At 39.5% G+C, this 21,186-nt stretch overlaps 1 protein-coding gene across 2 annotated transcripts in view; it reads right to left on the bottom strand.

The window, feature by feature from the left end:
* cpne5b (copine Vb) overlaps window positions 1-21,186 on the bottom strand; it is a 159,480-nt gene that overhangs the window by 72,990 nt on the left and 65,304 nt on the right. For both annotated transcript variants that reach the window (XM_080892454.1, XM_080892455.1), the window contains 2 exons: window positions 21,078-21,117; window positions 17,978-18,054 (listed from right to left, as the gene is read on the bottom strand). In XM_080892454.1, coding sequence (XP_080748580.1) covers window positions 17,978-18,054; window positions 21,078-21,117 — 117 coding nt within the window. The remainder of the gene's footprint in view (window positions 1-17,977; window positions 18,055-21,077; window positions 21,118-21,186) is intronic.

Here is a 21,186-nt window from a genome sequence, read left to right as displayed (position 1 = left end):
AACTCATCCTTAACAACTTAACACACTGTTTACTGCAACAGCTACACCCTTCTTGCACATGCTCTTTTTCAGCTATTTATTAATAAGTGACTTTTATGTATATATATGCCTGTATATATTGTGTTATTTTTAGTGTATTGTCTGTCTCTGTTAATGTTTGTTTATAATGGAGCACTGTAACGAAAAATAATTTCCCCTAGGGATCAATAAAGTATTCTGATTCTGATTATGGACATTTTTCTTTTCACAAGGGTTTCCCCCAACATGAGTCACTGCTTTATGAAATAAGAAAAAGACTTTGAAGATGCAGGGGAAAACAAGCCAGAAAAACCATTAACACATACGTAACACTGAATAATTTTGCCAATAAACACAGACAATGCAATGATTAAATGCATAATTCTTGCTTTTTGCTTTTTAGGGCTATTTTGTCCATCATTTGTAAGCAACTGAGAAAGTAAATTTTATTTACAGAGCACATTTAAAATCAAAGGGCTACTACTTCTAGAAAGTCTAGGAACTACACAAATTCACACTTTTTACATAACAATAACACAACTGCTCATCTATCCGTTTCCAGAGATCAGCAGTTTACAAAAGCTTGACGAAGCACGTTTGTATTTAGGTTGGATTTAAACACAGTCACAGTTGATGAGGTCACACGGGAGATCATTCCAGAGTCTTAGTACAACGACAGCAAAAGCACGACCCTCTTTCGAAATAAGCTTCGACCGCAGGGTGATCAAGAGTGATTGAAAAGCAGGGCTTAATGATCTTTAGGGAGTATATGGAAGCAGCGTATCTGCATCCATACGCTCCATCCTGCACCACTGCACTAAGCACCTGCACCCACATATCCAGGTACAAGGCCATTTAGGGCTTTAACCACAAACAGTGCCAGTACACAAACAGTACTTTATACTTTAATCTGTAAGAGAGCCAATACCAGGGTGCTACCTCTGCAAGTAATGTGATCTCTCTTTTTAATCCCATTCACTAATCTGGCTGCACCATTTTGGACTAATTGTAAACAAGCAAGATATGACTGACTAACTTCAGCGCGTTACAGCAGTCCAGTCTCGAAGTAACAAGCAAGCACAAACATTTCCAGATCGCATGGCTAAATAAAAGATTTCAGTCTGGAGGTTGTTCCGAGATGGAAGAAAAGCGGCCAATGTCAACTACTGTATGTGCAAGCTACACAAAAGTGAGCCTCAGTCTCATATCTTTGCGCATCGCCCGGCTCACTAACGCAGCTTTGAAGCATGTAAAATATCATCCTTCCATCTGGAAGCTGGAACTTTTAATAGACTGTCTTAATTGGTTCGTCAAGAGATATTTTTATAGTCATAAAATGTATCGCTAGATGAAACATGAACCTCTACAAAGCCAGATGCTTCTTTTTGATGTGAGTCTTACTCTTAGAGAGGTTCCTGGAAGAAGCCGGTGATGTTCCTGCGAGGCAACCCTTCTCTGGTGAGCATATTTCCATGAAGCTCAGCACCCCTGAACTATCTGTTTCACTTCACCTAGCCCTGCAAACACAGGCAGCCCTTGGCATTACACCCATCACTTTTCATCACAGCATCAAAGTCTTCTCTGTCGATTGCGAAGAATGAGCTTGAGGGGGTAGTGGAATAAATTTCTACCCCCTCTCTCCTTCCTCCCTTCAATTTCTTCCTTTCTTTGTTGAGACACTGGTTTGTTTGCACTTCAAAGATTAAAAAAGCAGTAAATAATTGATTAATCAATCAGCAACATGCAGAAACTGCAACATTACTGAGAACTGTCTTGCACAGCCGCCCACTCCAAGACAACTTGAATATAGGGTAGAATGTGACTGACACAAATAATAGAGTTACACTGCTGCAAGATGAAAGAGGGTGGATATGCCTCCTGAACCTGTGGTCTGCAGCCAATTGACTTTTAGCTAAGCTCCATCCACCTTAGTAACTGATTTCTGTTCGTGCAGGGAATATAATGCAGCTCAATAACAATAATAAGCACAACAAAGTGGAAGTTGTCTCACTATTGTAGCTAAATAGCAATGCACGCTGCTGCAACTGCAGCTTCCATTAGGGGAGAGGTGTTTAAATATCGCCTTGCCAGTTTCCTCTTCATTTTAATTTAAATTCAATATGAATTTGATTTTATTTATATAGCACCAACTCACAAAATAAATCATCTCCGGACACTTTATATTGTAAAGTAAAGACCCTACAATACTGAAGATAAAAGCCAGCAATTCCCTATGAGCAGCAGGAAAAATCCTCCAGTAGAACCAGGTTCAGCCGTCTGCTGCGACCTACTGGGGTGAAGGAAATGTAACAGTAACCTCAGGCAGTGACTGATAGGTCAGAACAATGCAGCTCTAAAGCCAAAAATAGTTATAATAATCAAGAACCTACAGTTCTTTGCATAGCGTTGTAGCACATGTCGCAAAAGCTTGCCTTGTCTACTGCTCCTGGTTGCTATGGTGAGCTGGAGAATTTTTGAAGGGAAGAACGGGTTAGAGTTAGGTCCTGGTCGTGTGTTTTTGCTTTCACATTTTGGGCGTGAAGATCGGTTTAAAATGGCCCCAAATCTCAAATGGGGCAAAGAGTCGTCTGCAATGATCTAGTAACTTGTTTCCAAATCGTATACATGTGCCCCAGCTGCAAAGACTTATCCTCCCCACCAAAAATCTGCTCTATGGCCACATTCAATGTACATCCCCCAGAAGGCAAAGATTCAGCTGCAGCCTTACACAAAGACACCACCTCCCATCAGCGCATGACGTAAAGAGAGACGGGCAGAGCATGGAGAGAGGACGGGGTTGCGTACTCATGTGGAAGAGAAGCCCTTGGTGGTAATTACTCTCCCGGCCATTATTCTTTTCTGGCCATTCAGAGAAACCCCCTAAGGAAATAAGTCCAATAACATATATTTACTGCATGATCTTTGTCATGAAGAAAACCTACATCTGCAGTGCAGCTGTTCCCAGAACAGATATTACTCTTTGACACCAAGCCAGGCCACCAATAAAGGCTTCTCAGGAGAAAGAGCAAAGCACAATGAATGGATCCAGCGAGCGTGGTCTAATCTGAGAGGAAGACAAGTGTGTGTGAGCAAGAGAGACAGAGTGACGGAGTGCACGAGGGAGTGAAAACAAACGATTGAAAAGCAGAATAATCCAGAGAAGGTGAGGAGATCGTGTTTAGAAGCTATGAATAGCTGCTGTGGAAACCTACTAAGGGACAGTGATCTAATGCATGCGTGTGTGAGTATGTGTGATGTGTGTGTGTGTGTGTGTGTGTGTGTGTGTGTGTGTGTGTGTGTGTGTGTGTGTGTGTGTGTGTGTGTGTGTGTGTGTGTGTGTGTGTGTGTGCGCGTGTGTGTGTGTGTAAACATCTGTTGGCAGTCAGAAGTCTCTTTGTGGAAGTGATGCCAGTGAGAGACTTGATATATCACTCTGTGTTAGAGAAAGAAAGAAGCAGGGTGGGGGTTGGTGTGACAGCTTTATCAGTCCAGTGTACCAAACCTCCATTAGCACAGTCTGCCTAAGGAGCAGAGCACAGATGTGTGTGTGTGTGTGTGTGTGTGTGTGTGTGTGTGTGTGTGTGTGTGTGTGTGTGTGTGTGTGTGTGTGTGTGTGTGTGTGTGTGTGTGTGTCATTAAACAATTTAGGGTGTTTTAAAATCAGTATTGGTGGGATGTTTGTATTCTGTATTCTTGGATTATTTTAATCTTGTTTCATCTTTTCTTATAATGTTTTACATACTCTGGTAACAGTGAGTCAGGGGAGGGTGCACAAGTGGAGTTTATCTCTCTAGGCTGGAATATAAATGGGACCACCTGATAATGAGAAAGAAACTTCCACTCCTACCAAGTGAATTCATTCCTGGTGGGAGACAATTCTGTCTTTCATTTCAAACTAACCAATCAGTGGTAAGTGAAATATTCGTTCCACCCACTTCACTTTGTGCCTAAATGACATACCAGGAGAAACTAACTAAATATTTTTCAGCTGATTTAGTTTATAGAAGACACATAGCTTTTCAAATGTAACACCTCTTTTCTTTCCTGTTCTTGTTTATTTATGTTTTTATTTATCGACTCCTGGGGTCAGACACACTCTAATGCTGCCTTCTGGGACTGTAGCTTGCGACTGCGGATGTTGTTTTGCTCTGGAGATCTGCAAGCTTAAGGGCTGCTCTAATGAAACCCTGCAGCAGGTAGAGAACTGCTTTTAGTCCCTCCACACTGAGCTCACAGAGGCTGCAGAGCAGAAAAAGGACTGCCAGCTGCAGTGGGAACCAGAGACCCAGTGGAGAGGCAGATGATTATAGTATTTGCTTGTCATGAAGTACTTGCACTTGCACTTTGGAAGAACAAAGTACTTAACCCCACTACCCCATCAAACCCCACCCAAAACACTATGACAAATAGAATCCATGTCTGTGGTAAACACTGGTACAGATCTCTCCCCAGTCATTTAAGACTGGTCTTGTTAACTGGAAATAAGTGCCCAGTGTGGAGATGCCAAGACGTTTGCCAACTGTCAAGACAGCTTTTGGGACTTTGGTAATGAGTAAATCTGCTGTTAAGTACTTAGCTATGTAAAGAGGGAGAGACTGCATGAGTACAAATAATAAAATGTTTAATTTTTGTGAACGCATGCAGCATTATTTTAAGATGGGACTGCATTAGATAGTTAACGAGCAGTTAACCTGATGTATCTAATGAAGTGGCCAGCGAATGCATTTTTTTTATTTGTAAAAGTTATGGAAATTTGCTGACTGTTAAATGACTGTTTTTTTTGCCAAATGTTTCAGGAAAAGATGAGTATCATGAGGCCCAGTCACAAGGAAACACTAGGACATACAACGATACAGCATATGACTAACAGAAAGCTACACCGACAATAATTCCACAGCACAGAGAACCAGCACCTGAAAATTCAGTGTTCAAAAAGCTGAAACTTCAATTCTCTTCTCCAGAGGAGCCAAACATGAGAGTCTTATCACAAAAAAAATGTCACGAAGAGAAAAAACAAAACTGCCGCTTTCTTTTTCCTCTTTTTCCCCCCCTTGTGGCCTGCGCTCATGCACAGCTGCATGTTCCAAATAGGTAATGATGGGGCGCAGTGGAGCACAGCTCACTCGAAGCATGGGTTAGGACTGCTAGAAAGAGACATGGTTTTCATGACAGGTGAGGTTAGAGAGAAATAGAGAGAACTAAGCAGAGATACAGATAAAGATTACTATAAAGAAACAGACACAGTCAGAAAACCACCCACCTTGCAGAAAGAATGAAATTGTTCAATTTCCAATCCTGCTGGAAAGGTTAGGATAGATGAGATGAATGAAAATCCCCCTCTGGGTGATGGAAATCTTGTGAGCATGTTAACGTGTTAATGGTAGAAAATTCAGGAGACAAGAAATGTCATAAGCAGTTGAAGCTTGATATCAAGGAGACAAGACAAAAGCAGGACTAGTTAATAATTTGAAATTCATCCCAATTCTGCAACGAGGGTTATTTTCAATGCGGTCAGAACTTATGCACATCACGTGACCTTGCTTGCCTATGTCGCCTGCTGTCGGACGGAGGATCAACTTGACTTGACAGACGCCCCAGTGGCTATCAATGTTCAGGGACAAAAATGTGTGGAGTATCTGGGAATTTAAAATGCCCAAGACCTTTCCTATAGGGAGCAGGGTTTAATAAGAATCTTTTCTTCTTCCTGCTCCTTTTCACACATGGTTGCAGTGCTTTACTGATAGAAAGTGTGGTTGGTTTGTCTGAAAGAACTAACTGTGGAAACTGTTGTACCAAGTGTGAAATAAATAAATAAATGAAATGAACTGCGTTCAGTTCTGGTAAAGTGGGAAGAAAGCCAGGAGAATCCATTATTCTGACTGGTGTGAATGGATCTGTGGAAGTTCAAATGAAGACTAAGAAGTCAAGAGGACAGACAGGAGATGATCCAACTCTTGATGCAAAAATTGAAACTATGTAAAATGATCCTCAGTGTTTCCTTATTCAGGCAAAAGGGCAACAAGTATTAAATGCAAAAACACAAAATACCTTACAAGCTGTAAGGCAGTAGTAACAGAAAACTCTGTTACTACTGCCTGAATGATGCTTGACATTATCAAGAGTTTGTTTAAATGATATTTGATATTAAAGTCATGATTCTGATGCAGTCCTTATATCGTCTCCTACAACTCTATAGGGATTGTGAAAACCAAGCTTTTCTGTTTGATAAGTCATCTTCACCATTTATGCCTAAATGTTGCTGTCCTTCGATTGGCTGATTAGATATTTGTGTTAACAAGAAGTTGAACAGGTGTTCCTGATAAAGTAGATAAAGTGTAGCAATATGTAATCAATTCAATTTAATGAAGTCAGGGTTTAAGATAGGAGGTTTCTTCCTGTCAAAAGGGAGTTTTTCAATCCTACTGTCACCAAGTGCTTGCTCATAGGGGGTCGTCTGACTGTTGGAGTTTTCTCTGTATTATTGTTGGGTCTTCACCTTTCAATATAAAGCACCTTGAGGCAGATGTTGTTGTGATTAGGTGCTATAGAAATTGAATTGAACTGAATATTGCTTTTGACTAAACAAGACTGAATATTATTCTATACTGAACTGTCTAGACTCCAACTTGTGGCATCCAGCCATGCTCTTATTTCTGGCTTTGTGGGCTGTGGTTTTGTAATATTCACCTCTGAAACTTGTGCTACAGCCAGTGGTGGCAAAAACAGAGGTGGATGATTTTATTCTGGCACTTTTAGTGATAAATATTTGACATTTGCAGCCAAGTTTCACTGGAGCTATTTTCTGCAAAAAAACAAAGACAGCTGCCAGGGAGGTCTGTGACTTCCAAGACTAACCAAGACAATGTTTCTGTAACAAAAAGTTTTTAGTTCTTAGAAGACCACAAATAATCCTGCTTCCACAGCCTTTATGTTGGGATCATGGCGAAAGATTCAGTGGCAGCATTTTTAAAATCAACAGGCTTAAGGCCCCTACAGGCATGTAAGAAATTGAGTCCCACTTCTAGCTGTTTCTGCCCTATGACTGATACATCGATCATCGATCATTACCACTGACAGCTGAAGCGAATAACATAAGGAGCTAAATCAGGGTCAAAACATTTGTTCATTTGAAAAAGTTTTGATATTTAAAAAGAAAAAGTATTTAAAAACAACAACAATTCAACAATTTGAATAAATTTAATGTTAATATTTCTGATTATCCTATAATGGACTTTATTGATGGGTGAATGTTTGAAACATATTGATATAAGGTGGGGAAAAAATTTACCCAGCACAGGGAATGCTGTTGTCTGATTGGCTGGTAGGTTGCTAAGCCACAACAGCTATGAACTCTGTGCAGAAATGTAAGAATCGCCCATTCATGTCTGTATATTATTTTAAAAATACATATAATATACATATAATATATATAAATATGTTTTAAATATTCACAGCACCTAGAGAGATAGCTCTACCTTTATAGATAGGTAGATGGACAGATAGATTTAATGGCAGCCATAACCCACATACACTGTAAATGTAATCATCTCAAAAGTTCTTAGATTTGCAAATATAAATACTTCTACTGTAGCTTCCACCTCATCCAGGGGGGCCAATAGTTGGAGACGAGGAAGCGGCTGTGGTGTTGGTTTGCACTGTTACCCAGCTGGGTATCCTGCCTCTCCCCATATGAATCTGTTGACATTCACAAAAAATTTCCCCCCATTTCTGCTCCGGTAATTTGCACTGACATTCAGAGAATATCGAAGCGGTAAAAGGCAACGCATGCTTAAACACACCTCGTCCTCAATGCTCCCCTTAACATTTTTCCGATGTCTTTTCTGCACTTTTAATCATGCACCTCTCTCTGTCGCGTTCTTGTTCTTCTTTGCATTATTAATTCAGCTTTATTCAATTTGCCTGTCTCCCATGGTCCCAAATGAAACGGCACGCATCCGTGTAATTCCCTTAAATATGCAGGTTTTTAAAAGAAATCCTACAACAGACCACAAGAGCTGACTGTCGATGGTAGCTGTCAGAATGTCAGGGAAAAGGAAACGTGCCATCTAAATTTTTTCGAGCTGGAGTGTTGGAGTGAGGGAAAACTGAAGTGAATGACAATAATTCTACCTCCTGCTTGTCTACCATCAGTGAGCCACTGAGTGAGTAATTTAACCTCCATCTGCTGCAGTGCAGCTGCTCTGTGGGCATCAGTTGAAAAATGTGGTGTTTATGGTCAGCAGTCTGTAAATGGCAGCGCCTTGAGAGTGTTTGTGCACAGTTAAACATTTCTGAATCAATAAAAATAAAAAACACCGTATTGTCTGTATTTGAAGCACTCAGCCTAATCATTCCATTCATACCTTTGTTCACTAATAAGAAGGTCAACTCTGGGTTTTGCGGTTGGTGGTTATGCTTGGTATGAGAAGATTTGTTGTATGGATTTGTTATGTCTTTCCTCATGTGATGTAATGCATCTTTTACCTTTTATCTTTAATTATCTTCTCCTATCCTGATGTTTCTTCTGTGTTTGGTTGCATACGTGCTCGATCAGAGCGGCTGGTTTTGTAGCTGAGTGGTGGTTTTTATTTTCTTTTAGTCGGTGTTTTTAAAATGGGCTTAGACAGCTGAGAAGAAAAAAGAAATATGAGCAATCTAGTGTTTTTCTAATCATGGCAGAACCCTTTTAAGGTCTTTAAATCCTGTATGTTTACTGTTGTTTAAAAGATAATTATGGTTATATGAAGAATTGGTAGAAAATCATCAATCTTTGCCATTTAGGTTTTCCAGACTTGGAAAATCCAGCTGTTAAATAACACAAGAGTCCACAGGCACCCGGGCGTGCTCGTCTTAGTTCAGCTTTACTTGTACGCTGACATTTCCTAAAAAGCTCTAAACACAAGGTAGGCTGATTTAAAAGTAATTAGTTTTGCAGGTATTTGGTAATAACCCAAAGTATGAGACAAATTAAAATCCTGACCCGATGATTGCGCCAGAGTTAAAGTGAAGGAACTCCAAAGTCATACACGTCTTTACCAAATGTCATAGTAATCCATCCAAGACATGATGGGGTTTTGCACACAAAAATACAAATGTCAGCTTCACAGTGGCTCAAAGAGAAAAGCCAAGGGATGACCAATGCCACTGCAATATGCTGCCTGAAAATAATACATGATAATAATAAATCTTTGTCTAGAAAACGTTGAAATATTTCACTGGATAAATATCCTTTACCTGCTGAATGTGTCTTGTGGTATGTTTGGAAAACTAAAGTCATGCTTTGTATGGTAATATGATAGCTCACATCTCCCTCTCGTAGTGAGGTAAGTGGTGTTTACTCTAACAGCAAGAAATGGTTTTGTTTTTCTCCGTCTCTGAGACACACAAGAGCCTTTCAACAGCAACCTCTCTAGGCACGGACACTACTACACATAATGTTCAATATATAAATATATCAATGTCATTATTATAAAGAGGACACTCATTTTGAATTATGTGCCATATGTGCCATTCAGTTTTTATGCATTTGAGGCCAATGGCAAGAGAGCGGCATACAATCTGAAGCAATCATGAAAGAGCCGAGGACCTTTGATGTTCAGATGAAACAAATGTCTTGTTTGGCGGCAGAGCTCTGCTCTTCTCTGTTCCTTTCTCTCTATCACACATCCACATGTACACAATGAATTATTTTCATTAACATTTTAGGAAATGCTGGAGTCACGTGTCAGAAACACATAACCCTGTAAATAAGCACAATATCATCGTAACACAGTACAGACATTATACCGTGACAGGTCAGGTTTGATAAAAATGTCCACATAATTTGACATAGCACAGAAGGCCAAACGTAGTCTCAGCAACAGTTTCCATTAAGAGATCTGCTAATTTAGCCATTTGTTTAAAGAAGGGCTCTGAAACTATGAGCTCAAGAGTGTATTTTTCAGTCACGCTAAAGACTAATGAACTTGTTGGCTGGTAATCACGACTGCCTCACACTACACCTGCTGAGTGAATGACAAGGGCTGGCTGATGTTTCTAAGGAAACTGATTCCCCTCGGTTGTTGTTTAGAGCCCACAGACAGGCTACTTAGCTGGACTTAAGTACCAGAGCTACTTCATTTAATAACACTGAGTGCAATAGTTTGGGTCCTTATAAATCTTTTAAAAGGTTGCTTTTAAGGTTTGTTTGAAGCACTTTTATTAAATCTGTGTCGCTTTCAGTTGAGATGAAATCAGAGTGGAAACAAAAGACTCGTCTGATTTACATATTATGACACTACCGGCTTATAAACCTGTATTCCAAATGATGCTGACATCCATTCTTACCCAGTATAGTTGCTTCAGGTAAGCAAGAACAGGTTTATCTAAAGTCTAGCACAAAACTGAGAGCCATATGTCTGTAGCATCAATCAGTGACACGTGACGGATGACAAAAAAGATGACATGGCTCGCAACTTGTGACAAAGACACAGTTAGTGACCAATTTAATTCTGCAGTTTAAGGGAAAACTCCAAATCCCTAGGCTGTGTGAGGGATTTTGCAGTCATGGTTTGGGTTTTACTTTTCTCCTTAGTGAATATGTTCACTGCAAATCTTCTTTATCCCACAATTAAATGTGTCCTATATTTATGCATTTTCATCTGTTCCTACCATTTTGCATGAGCAGTCACTGAGCATGAAACTGATTTCAGTCATATGCATGACCTTCACAATCAAGTTTCAGTTTAACACCTCTGGGAGATTTTAGACAGACTCTATGGATGGCACCCACCAGCAGCAGGCTATTATCAAAGCACCAGATGAAATTTTTTTTTGGTCGCACCATGAGAGTTCAATCTTAGAAAATCAATGCCAGGCATCACACAAGCTGCTTACTAAAGCACTTCATGTTGGTTTGGCCTTTAATTTCTCACCCATCTGCACTACATTGCAGTGGAAACAGCTAGCATGACTCTGACTGTCAAATTAAAAGCACAGTGTGCAAAATATCACTGCCGGAGGTCACTGGATTCTAGTCAGTTCCCTTTTCTTACACCTCCCGATTCAAGTGAATGATCCTAGCTATGATGGCCGCTGTAGGACAAACAGCTCTGCCCACCATATATACTGAGTGTAGGCTGTCAGTCCTTCATTTACCTCAGCTGGGTGTCCATATCTGTTTGCTCTGGAGAAGACTGTAGAACTTTGTTAAAGGAGTCTGAATCAAATTGATGAGTAAGTGAAGCTCATTTTTCCATCGTTGTTAGCTGTTATTTTTTCAGCTGTTAGCTGTTGTTAGCCAGCATTAGTGAAGCTTTCTTTGAAACAGCTCTAATATTGTAGGACACTTAGCAGAGAGAGTCTGAGTTTTAGAACACTCAAGGCTAACATTAGCTCACATAACATTAGCGTATAACCAGCCATTGTTATTTAGCTGGCTCGTTGTCAGCTAAAGACACAGCATGGTCACTTGTCTAATCTGCTGGCAATAGGTAACTGCAACAATATCGGGAATAAACAAGCATGTTTATCCATGTTTCCATGAGTTAAAACCCTGAAACAGTTCATGCTTGAAGTGAGCGTGAGATGGAAATGAGTTCGGAGAGAGATGGTGAAAATATATTTGTACAAATGTTATATGTAAATGTATAGTTTGAAACAGCAATCTGCAAACTTTAAATCAAAAGTAATTTATATGGCATACTAGGTACGTGGCCGGTTTTTAGCCACACTGTTGGCCGTGTGTGTTGCCAGTCTTTTGTCATTTCAACACAACTTTTTAGTTAGTCGTGTTTTTAGCTGAAGTCTAGTGATTCAAATAGGATGTATTGAGTATTATGTAACAGGTGAAGCACAGTATTTGGACAGTGACACAATTCACATTCAAAGGGAATGTGCAAATCACACAGTGCACTAAACAGCACCTGACAAGAGGCTTTGAGGCCACACAAGCTGATGAATTAATTACTAGCAGTGCTAATTACTCGGTGTCTTACAATAAAATTCATCCTGCTCAAGACCGTGACACCTGAATACAAAGTCTCTTACAAACAAGTAGCAGCAAAATCAATTAAAGTGGAGGCCTCTGCTGACACCAATACCCCTGAGAACAGAGTGGAGCTGTGAAGGGATTTTGACATCTTTAGCATCTGTTAAATACAGGTCTGCATTTATAATGGGTTGATGGATAGATAGTCTCATGGGTAGATTTTACAGAAAGAAGAACATGTGTAATGAAAGCATCATCCTAAACATATTGAGTGAATATTATCTACCTCCCTCTGCCTTTCTCACTTTTTTCTAAGACAGCGACTCGTGTTGTGTAGAATCAGACAAGCAATTATAGGTTGTTTTGAGTGTTTTCATCAGCGTCTGTGTTTCTGTCCCTCTGTCACTGGTCATTAATTTTTCCTTCCCTCTGTGTGTGTGCGTGTCGCTGTCTCTCTCGCTCTCTCTGCCATCAGGAGCTTTTTTTCTATTCTCTTTTTTTAATATAATGAAAATCACAATGGCTGCTGCCTAATTAAATAAGCACTAATTTCAGGAAGATTAAAGCCATTACAATTAGCCAGAGAAAAGAGAGCACAAGACAGGGGACAAGAATAAAATACACTTATTAATTTGTGTGCCATTTATGCTCAGGATCTATGAAATAAATAAATAAAACATGCCTGTTTTTTCATGTGTGTTTTCAAGTCTGTGCACACATTTGCATATGAAGGACAGTATACGTTTAGAGGCTGAAAGAAAGGACTAAAATTAAGTTATGCATTTTAATGTGATCTTATTTGTACTTTATGGTATTGCAGAATTTATAAAGAAGCAGATTTATGTACATATGTGACACAAACACATAGAAGTAGATATGTATAGAGATTTACTTCTCCGACTTACACCATATTAGATACTTTGCATTTGCAGGTGAAAAGCGAAACAGCGTACTGAAACATGAAAAACAAAAGCAATATTCTAAAACATTCCCTGATTTTTTTTTCCAAATGTTTTTCCAAATGTTTGGACATTTTTCAAGCAATGAAATATGAATCACTCTTCATTACTCAACAGAAACATGAAACCAAATTTCAGTCGCGAGTATATCTGCCAGGGAAATGCAACACTTTGTGTGTGAATGTGTATATGTACATGCTCATTTAAACTCTCTGTTTTTACTGTTCCTCCACATTACAAACTCAACCCCATGGAAGCTATTAAAAGAAGCAGCAACTCAGCCTGTTATCTATAACTTGCAGTGAAAAGTTGCTAATCACTTTAAATCCTTTGTATAAGCTAACCTTTGTGTCCTGCACATAATCATACAGGTGTTTAATATCTCACGGGAATGGCATTTAAGGGTATTGTTTACTGCATATTGACTAAGTAAGAGCACTGAATTAAAGTGATCCCAAAATCTGAATCAGAGTCAGCCAGAAACCAGTGATCAGTCATTACAAGCCAGAACAAACTCCTCATGTACTATCCCAGAGTTACACTGGTATGCCGGCTTTCACCATGTTAAAAACAGGCTTGCCCTACATACGCCATGAATGGTGAAAGGTTGATGTAATTATTTTTGTTTTGGTTTCCAGCGGAGCTTTTATTTTGCAGCCTTTAAAGAAAGATTAAAGGCTGTCGTAAAAATGAAATTTGGCAAGCACTTCCTTTATCTCGCAGCTGCAGAATGTCTCAAAGTAAAAATGAATGGTTTGGCAAATACTCCATTTCCTTTTCTAAACATGCCATACATATTCCCACTACAGATAGACATGGCTCGATATTAAATTTCTAATAACATTAGTAATCTCTATGCTCTCAATATAGACTTTCAGGGCAAATTATATTTGCTAAAGCCCCCCCATGAGCCGGCAACTTCAGTGGAAAATGTGAACCAAGGATAGAGAGAACGCATAAACACACAGTCGGAAATGGTTTGGTAACAGTTTTGCAACTTTCATCATCACAGGTGTGCCGACACAACCGAGCCCTCTTTCGTATTATGTATTAAAGACACAAGACATTCAGTGTAAAGTTCACTGCACAAATTATAATGGATTGCATTTATATAGCGCTTTTCTAGGCACCCAAAGCACTTTACAATTCCACTATTCATTCACTCTCACATTCACACACTGGTGGAGGCAAGCTACAGTTGTAGCCACAGCTGTGTGTGACAAGTCTGTCTATCAACAGCACGTCCCCTATGTTGCTGGTAGAAATATTGGCATTGACGGGCATTTTATTTAATAATGGATGTCATGAAGAGAACAGAGACAGAGACTTGGATTGTAAAACATAGATATTACTCTTAAATAAGACCTGTATGGAAATCTTTGCACTAAAGTATACCAGCCTGGTGATTTGTATGTCCACATGTGTTCCTGCATTTGAACAACAGTTTGTCACATTACCAGAAAAAGAGGCAAAATCCCAGAAAAAGAAACACTTGTTGCAGACCTTTTTTTTTTTAATGACAGCACATTTCTAACAATCTTTGTTCTTTTAAACATGTCAGCACAAACCATCTGTTCCTGAATCTGTTTTTACTGGTCAGCATTTGTTTGATACAAAGATCTACACAAGCAGGGATTTTAGACGAGCCTGCACTGGGTTCTCTTTAAATTTTTACTTCATTGAAATCATCATAAATATCTCAAGGCATGTCTTTACTGTTCTACATGCTTTCATGGGTGACCTACAAAGCGCTGGGCAGGTAGTTTTAATGTTACAGCAGATAACTGCAAACGCAAAGTCTGGTAGAAAACACAAGTAGAAATAAAAGTAATTCGATGATTATGATGGACACAATCTAACAACTTAATGAATAATAAATAATAAATCGGTTCAAAACCCCTAAAACACTAATTTAAAAATCAGCTTACAAAGATTTAATTTTTTGTTTGTTTGTTTTTTAAGTGAAAGTGAAAGTCATGTCAGGTTCGCCAGTGCAGGAACATGGTAATCATTTTTTATATTTACCAGTTAAATATCGGTATTAGTGATGGGATTTCCGGCTCTTTTTAGAGATCCGGCTCTTTCGGTTCGGCTCACTAGAAAGAGCCGGCTCTTTCGGCTCCGAACCGGCTCTTCAGGTTGTTTTGTTGCTTTAATTAATTTATTATTAACAATAATATAAAATTATGCACAAAAGGAATTACTAACGTAAAAAAAAGTGGTTTTATTTATATATGTTTATATATAAATATATGCGGTGGCCCCTAGAGACAAAACACGTACAAACTCCAAAACACATTTCTAGCATGAACTGAACTTCCAAAGCAGAGCTACTAGATCACTTAAATTACACAATTGAAAGCATGTGTGTATTGTTTGTGTATTTATACACAGGCACTCATATATATTCAAATAATTTAAAAAAAAGTTCATTTACCTGTTATTACCACACACCAAATCCGGTCGTTGGTACTTGCTGGCTTGTGTAGCCACAAGATAACAAAGGCTCAACACTGTGCCCAGCATCCTGGAGCACTTCTGTTGTCTTTTGTACGTGTTTTGAGTTTTTATGTGCTTCTGAGTTTTTATATGCTTCTGAGTTTTTACGTGCTTCGGAGTTTGTACGTGTTTTGGAGTTTGTACGTGTTTTTACGTGTTTTGGAGTTTGTACATGCTTCAGAGTTCGTACGTGATTTGAAGTTTGTATGTGCTTTGTCTCTAGGGGCCACCGTAAATATACTTTTATTTATTCACTCCACATAAAATGTAATAAATAAATCATATAATACAAAAATCAACTATTCACATTTCAAGTTTTAACTATTTAAATTTTCAGCTTTTTCCTTTTACAAATTTAAAGTGAAAAGAACACAAAACACTGCAAACCACAACACAATTAAATATAAATTATAATATGAAAACAAACAGAAGATGCACATTCTCTGTCATATGGACCTGCATGAATAAACTTTCTGAATCCTTTATCATCTGCAACCGAAAATAGTTGTGGATGATTACTATACCGTTCTTATGTTGTTGTCCCTGCCTCTCTTTCTCTCTCTCTGTCTCTGTTCCTGTGCTACTGAGTGTAACTACCGCCCCTCCCCCCCTCTGCCCAGCGTAAAGCACAAGGCTCGCGTGCAGAGTGAAGCGGAAAAAAAGTGCGAGAGAGAGGCTGAGAAAAAGAAAGAAAAAAAAACCCACGTGACGGCTCGCGATAAGGAGCCGGCTCGCGTCGTTCACGTCAAAGAGCCGGCTCTAAGAGCCATTTCGTTCGCGAACGACGTATGCACACATGGGTATTCACAGACGCGGACTAAAGCTTTCTTGGCTGCTGCCTCAAAGCACACTGTGCGCTGTCTATCTTGCGTGCTGCACAATATCGTTTATTACTTAGTAAATACTGATATCTATGACTAGCTAGTTTATTGTGATGGTGCTTTGTTTTCTCTATTATTATGTTGCTCTTTGTTGTTTGCTGTCTCCTCTGTTTGTTTTTGTTTGTTTGTTTTTTTTTTTGTTTTTTTTCTCCATACAGGTGACCCAGGAGTTTTTTTTTTTCTCTCTCTCTCTTCCCCCCCCTTCTCACCGTCTCTTCTCCCCTTTGGTTTTCTTTCTTTCTCTCCCCCTCTCTCTCTCATTCATTCCCCCTGTCCTATTTATTAAAAAAAAAAAAAAAAAAAAATGACAAAGGATGAACTGAAGCTCTGCCATCACGTAATGTCGCATACTGCTGTTTCTGATGTCATTTAAAAAAAAAAAAAAAAGAAAAAAAAAAAAAAAAAAAGGAAAAAAAGTGCGAGAGAGAGGCTGAGAAAAAGAAAAAAAAAAAACCCACGTGACGGCTCGCGATAAGGAGCCGGCTCGCGTCGTTCACGTCAAAGAGCCGGCTCTAAGAGCCATTTCGTTCGCGAACGACCCATCACTAATCGGTATTCAGATGTTCTGTCTTAATGCTCTCCAGGGTAACACATTCAGACGTAAGAACCAGCACATTGTACTGAAAGCAGCATTTGAACAACTTTGCCTGAATGCACAATAGCCCGGCAGACTGGTGATGATGATGGTTGATAGATATAGAAAGACAGATAACAGGATACCCCATTAACACTACATTTTCCTCGGCTAGTGTGAGAGCACAAGCTGAGGAGATGAGCAGTAATTTAGGTAATTTTGCTCTACTCGATTCCCTTTTCTTTAATGACAATAATTATCAGTGGATAACATCTGTAGGATGTGGGTGTTGGCCCCTACCCACCTCTTCCACCCCACCAGACACCACCGGCACACTCACACACACTCTCCTTTCTTGTCTGGTTTGTGTCTTTACCGACGTCTCCTTCTAAACCGCCCCTGTGTCTTTGCCTTTTTTCCCATCATCCGCCCCCTCTTGTGATTTCTCTTTTTACCTCACGTTCTTTCTGGCCCTAAGTCAGTGTCTTTTCTACTAAATTAGCACCTCTAGTCTATTTATACACATCTCTCAGTCCTTTATAACTTTGTACTTTAATAATCTCCTCGCAGCTGATGTAAAGCTTCTGAGAAACACGCAAGCTAATGCTTCACTAGCATTTTTTAAAGGAGACAAAACTTACATCAATGAATTCATCTTATTTTCAGTCAGTACCAGACAAACTATTTATTATTGCAACATGCTACAGTGCCATGTGCTGGCAGTCAACTGACATCCAAGTTCGTCTAATGGACACATTTTGTAAGAACCCATTTATGTGATTTTCTGCAATCACTTTCTTAGAAAAGCATCAGAAATGCCAAGCTGGATCTAGTCTGTATGTTGTTATTTAAATGTTATGTTCATACCTGTGAAGATGCCTAAACCAGATATGCAGGTATGAAGCTCCCGAAAGAGCGTTATTGACCCAAACTCGGAACTGAGATAAGTAATTGCATTTGTGTCAAAGTCATTTTTTCTGCCCTTTCTCCCCTCTTAGCACTGTCTAGTGTTCCTCAATCACATTTGGAGTCAGGGGGCATTTTGCCTTTGCGAAAATTGGCTTGAACTCCTACTCACCCCAGTGGTTTCTCCAGTCGACTGGCTGGCGATCCAACAATCTCGCCAAGAGTACAGAACATCTGACCCAAAAAGTCCTGCAGGGAAGAAAGGAAGGAAGAAAAATAGAAGATGAAAGGAAAAAAAGAAGGGCGGGATTGTAGACGTGAAACAGAAAGTCTACAGATCAAGTCAGATTAACCTCAGGATGTTCCACCAGATCTCGTACCACTGGATCGTTCATGCAAATTCAAGAATTTGATAAATTCACTGAAGCTTGTTCACTCATGCTCATTCGCAAGGTCAAAGTTAACATTTGGCCGTCCATACACAGTTTACATCAGCAAACTATTTCATTTTTAGTGGGAACATCTTCTGCTAAAAAGGAAAAAAAAAACCTTGGAGAAGTGATGAAAGTGATCATCACGAGAAGTACTGTATTTGCTACACTTAAAATACAACTGATACGATGCGTTTCATAAAAGGTGATATTACTGTGATGTGCTAAATGATGTGACGTTGTGTTATCATGTCCATTGCTGGTGTGAAGCTGGTTTATAGAACTGAACCCAAGTAATCCAGTAGGCTACGTATGCATGATTGCATACTGGGTTAATGCAATGGTCAAAATGTTTTCCACTAAAATCAGGTCTGTTTCACACATAGGCAACTTAACAGCACCGTGAATTTTTTCCATCCATCCCACCTGTCAACAGACGTGAGATAACAGTATAACGTGGTTACACAGCAAAAGACAAAACGTTTTTAAAAAAGCACATCTCAACAGATCCAATAAAACTAGCACGAGTACATGGAGAATCCATTGTGTGGTTGTTTCAAAGCCGTGAACTAACCATATTAATTGCTTCTTTGCGATAATTGATTCTACATTTCTCACTTTGTAAGAGCTCATCTGACCAGACCTCTGTCCAACATAGAAAAAACATCAACAGTTCTACAGTTCAGTTTTTGCTGTGATACTGTTTCCACTTCTAACCACAGAGATAAATGGCCTGTAAATGGCCTGTATTTGTATAGCGCTTTTCTAGTCCCTAAGGACCCCAAAGCGCTTTACACAACCAGTCATCCACACACCCATTCACACACTGGTGATGGCAAGCTACATTGTAGCCACAGCCACCCTGGGGCGCACTGACAGAGGCCAGGCTGCCGGACACTGGCACCACTGGGCCCTCTGACCACCACCAGTAGGCAACGGGTGAAGTGTCTTGCCCAAGGACACAACGACGAGACTGTCCGAGCCGGGCTCGAACCGGCAACCTTCCAATTACAAGGCGAACTCCCAACTCTTGAGTCACGATCGCCCCAGATAACGTCAGGGTTTCAACCATATTTGCTGGGTAACCACATAACCAAAATCTTAATACAAATTGTAAAACAAAGGGGAAGACTCGATGGATAATAATAATAATCTGAGCTGAAGGAGAATACTATTAAAAGAGCCTACCTGTACTTTGAGTCCCTCAACTTCAAAACAAAGTAGAGACATATTTCAAAGTATTTGAATTTAACCCGTCATCAGAAATTATTGTAACCCACTCAGAATATGCTCCAACCAACCTGATGTAAACCACTCATTTAATGAACCGTGAGGTATTACACATGATGGGATAAGAAAGAGGCATTCAGTGACCCGTGTGTAATGGCCAGAAACATGATTGAACACAGTTATGACTCTAGCTCATCATGTCTGTGGACGAAGTCTCTCAGTGTCAGCCGGCACTGATCTACTTCATCAGACTCCCAAGTTTTTCTGCAAAGAATCTCATTGTGTATTTTTCAGCATAGTCTTTCCTGAACTTATCAGAGGCAGGATGTGGGGCAAAAGTCCTTAATATTGACCTCGACAGACTGGGATCGTTAAATAATTTATTGGGCTATAGAGTGATTGATTTCAATGAGTCTCTAGGTTTTTTTTGAGCCAATTAATTCCACTCAATGCAGCCCATAAGAGCCTGGAAACCTGATCATCTCGATGGCGTTGAATAAAACATTCGAAAGGCACAAAAACTACATACTTCCACTGAAATTACTGTGGCCAGTAACAAGAGCTGTGCAAATGGCTTGACTTGGCTCTCAGTTGTTTTTATTGTGATCAGTGGCGCCTTCTTTTCTCCTGAGAGACGGCTCATTCATGTGAAACAGCAGCCATGCAGTGTTAGAAGTGAGAGAGATGTTGGGACCTACGTTGAGTTCTGCGGGCTTCCAGAAAAGTTGGGCGGCAGCAGCAACAACAACAACAACAACAACAACAATAACAACAGAGCACATCATATACCAGCACACAACACCATATCAAATACCTAGCACTCCTGGCACTGTTCAAAATGGGGAAGTGGGACCCGAAAGACGACAACATGCTGTGCCACAAAAGTAAAATCCAAACCCCAACAGAGGAACAGTTAAAGCAAGTGATGGAAAAACGCAAACCTCACTTATCCAAATACACCAAATAATCACCCGCGCTGATTATTTTGACATTTTCAATGCTTTTCTGTCACCATAGTTTCCGGTCATGAGTAAAAATAATTTGTTTTTCCCCCCCAGAAATGATTAAGAACAAAAATAATGTGATGCATTGCTTTAAATGGAAACTAATGGTTAAAAGCATTACGTAATCCTTTTTTCTACATGAACGTATATTATGGTGTTACATACTATCCATTACTACAGTGCCAGTAAAACCAATAAAAAAAGACGATGAAAGAACCAGTTGCTGATCAAGTAGACATTTAAACTGTACATTTACATACGAAATATAAGTACAGTATATGACTGCATATCTAAAAACAATAGCACTGTGAATAAAAGAGAACAAATAAAAACTCTGTATTTGGATACTTATGTGATCAGGCAATAGATGGGGTTTGCTTTATTCCACCCTAAAAACATGCAGCAGGCGACAAACTAATTAAAACAAGCAACATTAGACCACTGATAAAAGGAATTTTTACTATCTTCCATTTTGTCAAACACCATATTTAAATGTTTACATGGAGGAATTTTCTCCACAGCAATTCAAGCCAATAATTCAGATTTTACCCAAGACTGATCTCCATTTATCTGTGGTTCAAGGTTTAAAATAGCTGTGAGTACTCACGTGTTTGGACAGGTCGGGGCTTTTGGAGTCAACATCATACCTGAAAGGAAGCAAAATGAAAACAAAAGCCTTACTTTATACATTTGACCGATGTGACATTGCAGGAAGG

This window comes from Rhamphochromis sp. 'chilingali' (genome assembly GCF_963969265.1).
Source record: "Rhamphochromis sp. 'chilingali' genome assembly, chromosome: 9".
NCBI lineage: Eukaryota > Metazoa > Chordata > Actinopteri > Cichliformes > Cichlidae > Rhamphochromis > Rhamphochromis sp. 'chilingali'.
Note: the sequence above shows the minus strand (reverse complement) of the source record. Positions and strands in the feature narration are given on the sequence as shown.